Source organism: Coregonus lavaretus (assembly GCF_964263955.1).
Source record: "Coregonus lavaretus genome assembly, contig: HAP1_SCAFFOLD_7328, whole genome shotgun sequence".
Lineage (NCBI taxonomy): Eukaryota > Metazoa > Chordata > Actinopteri > Salmoniformes > Salmonidae > Coregonus > Coregonus lavaretus.
The window spans coordinates 23417-27322 of record NW_028159040.1 but is presented as its reverse complement, the minus strand read 5'-3'; the positions used below and the strand labels follow the sequence as shown (position 1 = coordinate 27322).

Sequence of the window (3906 nt, the reverse complement as noted above, 5' to 3'; positions counted from 1 at the left end):
GGGACACAACACAGCACTGACTTTGTTCAAAACTTTATTGATGTTATACTGTCACTAGTCAGGCCCATTGGCAGATGCAGAGACAACTATTTCATCTACACAACCTTACACATCATTTCAAAGGTATTAATTCAACCTGCAAACAGGGAAGAATTTTGCAAGATAAGCATCTAAACATGTTGTCATTATCCAATGTGTTACATCATCAGAAAACTATAATAATAATATAAAGAATGTACAGGGGTCACAGCTGACTGTGTCAATGCCATTCAGCCACATTGACCACAGATGGCAAAATGAGTGTCAATCAATTTCCACAGAATTTTACAATTACCCCACCACAGTCATGAAATTATAATAAAGCCCAATAATTTCCCATGTATATTACCTGAACTTGTCTTTTACTTGGAAAGGTTAATGTTAGCTAGCTCGATAGTTAACTTTTTTAGCAGCTAGCCGTTCTGACTCATCTAAGGTTGGACAGTGGACACTCATAATGGTTGACTTTGGCCCCAATCTCTGACCGATAATCCTGACAAGTAATTATATACTGTTATTCATGACATGTTTGTAAATCTGAATTGTGATGAATGACATCTTTGGTAAATTAGCAAGCTAGCTTTTAGCTAGCCATCTTTCGGCCCTTTGCTTACCAGAAAAAAAAGCCGGGGATCCGAGGCAAATGTCTAGGAATCCTTCTGTCGGCGACAACACTCAAGACCTCTCATAATGTTTACATATTTTATTATTTCCATATGTACTAAACAGAAGTAAATTAATTAGTTTGTTCCCACACTCTTTGGCCTCCTGTTTCATACCGTGACGTAACGCTAAAAAATATATTTCATACGCAAAGGATTATGGTATACTGGAGGGTGTTTACCTTCCGCTTTGGCAGGAAGTACTTTTATGGTCTCGTGCGCCACCTATTGACAGGAACTTTTAACACAGAGGGTGAATTAGCTTGAAATTAACCTAAACTGGACATAAATTAGACAGTAGTATACTAATAAACCATAGCCATCCATAATATACAAACCTCAACTATGATTGTGAGTTTGGTTACACTATTGGTTAATTGTGTCAAATTGTTTGCAAAGCTCTTGTTTTGGACACCAGATGTGAATTACTCAAATAAATGCAGCACTCTTTTCCCCAATCTTTTGACCAAATAGACATGTCAGAGATGTATTTGTATTGTAAATATTATTTAATGACATATACATAAAGTTTTTACAACAGGGTAGGGACAAAAAGACATTGTGTCATTCTTTCAACTGCGTCTTCTTCAGTGGTGACCATGGCTCTCTGGGAGGTCTGGAACAACCTCTCCCGTCTCCAAGATGGTGTCGCCCTGAACACAAGACAGGGATAATGAAAAAGAGTCAGATGCTAGATGTCCTTACTCTTTCATTACAAAGTCTAGGAAAGCTGTCTGGGCATCCAGGGCTTTTGTGGTCCTTTGTAGCTCAGTTGGTAGAGCGTGACTATTGAAACGCCAGGGTAGTGGGTTCAATTCCCAGGACTGCGCATATGCAAAATGCACGCATGACTAAGTCGCCTGGATAAAAGCGTCAGCTAAATGGCATATATTATTTTATGTTACCGTAGTAGGCCACAATTTCAGTGCAGCTTATTTTATGTAAGCCGCACTGCAATTCAGTTTTCTTTACTGTAAACTGCACCATTGTGGCACATGCATTTGTGTAAATAAATATATAAGCAATACAGCCCACCCACTGGGCACTGATGTCAGTTCAACATCTAGTTTTGATTTACAGTCGGTTGAGTTGTCAGCTAACGTGAATTCAATGTGAAATCAACCAAAAATGTCACCCAGTCATTTAGGTTAAAAAAATATGAAATTCCCTTACGTTAATGACTTTTTGCAAAACCAATCAGTTTTCCATGTTGATTGAACATCATAACATTTGAATTTTTGTTGTTGAAATGACATGGAAACAATGTTGATTCAACCAGTTTTTGCCCAGTGGGCAGTGAATCCACTGTGTAACACTAAGAGCCAGTTTCACAGACACAGATTAATCGCAGTTCTGGACTAAAAAGCACTTACAATGGAGATTCTTCATTGTATGTGCTTTTTTGTCGAGGACTAGGCTTAATCATGTTCCTATAACAACACATGATATGTACTTACAGGGAACAGTCTGGGCTTCAGCTCCACGATGCCATAGGGCCTTTTCTGTGACAAACACACAAGCAGTACAGGTCAATGCTTTAGATTGAATTGAAGACTCTATGACACATGCATGATACAACTTTCGATAGAGCAGGTATAGTGAATGAACACCAACACACAGGGCTCAAACCTGCAATCCACTACTGTATAATAACATTTCATAAATCGGAGCACAATAAACTTTGAAAAGCCAAGTGTAGCTATAAGGTCAAACACATGATCAGTCCTCTTGACCATTAGGTCTCAGCCTTTTAAATCAAGACCAGTCCGTCTAGGCCTAGGTCAGGGGTAGGCATTAGCAACGCTGGTTCTGGAGTGACTCAGCCTGGCATTTCATGTTTGATTTAGACCTGGGAGGCCAGGTGTGTTGAATTGAACCAATTAGGCCTGTGAGGTGGTTGGAAGAATCCGGTGGTGTCTGGTAGGGCCAAAATCCTGAAGTACCTGCAACACTCCAGGAACAGTGTTGCCTAACAACAACGTTACTACATGAATGAAAAGACAACAGTATTGTTGGTGTTGAATTGATTGAACTTACAGCAACATGATACTTCACGTAATAATGTACAACCCAGGCAGGGATCAGCAACCGGGTCAAGGTGAACACTCCACCAGTGTAGACTTTGTAGGTCTGGAAAGAAAGCAACACAATAGGGACGTGTGTCACAAAATGTTAACAGGTGGTATCTGGTTTTGTTGATTTCTTGCTGATAACAGTTGATGCAGTTTTCTCAGTACTAGTTAGCAACATGCCAGTAGCTATGTTACATTCAGGTTGGCACTGGCACAGATGCGGACTGGCATCACAACCTGTCTGTCACGAGAGTGTAAACATGCAACTATGGTAACTAGTGACGACCCATGCAACTGGCTAGGCTAGCTAGTAGGCTAGCTAGTAAAGAGTAACACCCGACGTCTCCAAACAAAAACATAGCACGTAGCTATCACAAACGCTAGCTAGTTAGTCATTCTAAACCAATTCACACAGTGTTGTTTGTTGAGATATATTACAAGAAAATGTCAAAATGATGAACTCACGTAAAGCCTCCACAGGGTCTTCGGTTCCAGAAAGCCAGCCCAGAATTTCGCCACAGGCCCGAGTGCTGTCTTTGGCAGCACCGGCTCTCTGGGACTGAGCTCTTGGTCCTTCAGCCATTTCCTCCTGAGGTTTGAAATCTGCTCTACGCGGAGCTTTTCATCTGCTGTATAACCAGTCATGGTTATGAAGAGCTAGTTCTTATTTTATTGATATTCAACCTCCCTACAATGACACCATGGAGGACACCGCCATGGAGTGCGCAGTCAAAACTCATGAAGAAGAAAACAGACAACGATAACTACACATTTTCCACCTTGGCTGAGTGTGTGAGTGACATCTACGGGCCTGGAGGAAGAAACAAAACAGGCATTTTTCATGATCACTGATTTCTCTGATAAATTGTGCAAAATATGCTACACACAATTGCTTACTACATTTTTTACATTCATCCAAAATTAAGGCAATTATGTATTCTGTATCCGTATGCTTTTTACTATAATGGGAAATGCCTTTGTGAATTACTAAACATAAACAGTGAATGATAATGGGTTTTCTGTTTGGATGCGATTGCAACATTATAAACTGTTGTCACCATATGACCATTCTACCACTGTCCCGAGGGCATAAGCAAGTCCTCAATCAAGCAATCAAATGTATTTTATGAAGC

The 3906-nt window shown here is 40.2% G+C and overlaps 1 protein-coding gene across 1 annotated transcript; it reads right to left on the bottom strand.

Annotated features, from left to right (window-relative positions):
• Positions 1–1187: 1187 nt before the first annotated feature.
• Positions 1188–3519, bottom strand: ndufb6 (NADH:ubiquinone oxidoreductase subunit B). Its single transcript, XM_084197592.1, has 4 exons — positions 3239–3519; positions 2739–2831; positions 2159–2203; positions 1188–1354 (listed from the first exon to the last, which is right to left on the bottom strand). Exons 1-4 carry the CDS (start codon positions 3416–3418, stop codon positions 1289–1291), a joined length of 384 nt encoding a protein of 127 aa, XP_084053718.1. The 5' UTR covers positions 3419–3519; the 3' UTR covers positions 1188–1288.
• Between the last annotated feature and the right edge of the window lie 387 nt (positions 3520–3906).

Bases quoted from the DNA above. Each gene is read 5' to 3' on its own strand.
- ndufb6 (XM_084197592.1), bottom strand. From the start codon at position 3,418: ATGACTGGTTATACAGCAGATGAAAAGCTCCGCGTAGAGCAGATTTCA. The intron at 2,204-2,738 runs GTAAGTTCAATC...TGTTTGTCACAG, and splicing joins ACGTGAAGTATCATGTTGCT to AAAAGGCCCTATGGCATCGT. The intron at 1,355-2,158 runs GTAAGTACATAT...TCTTGTGTTCAG, and splicing joins TGAAGCCCAGACTGTTCCCT to GGCGACACCATCTTGGAGAC.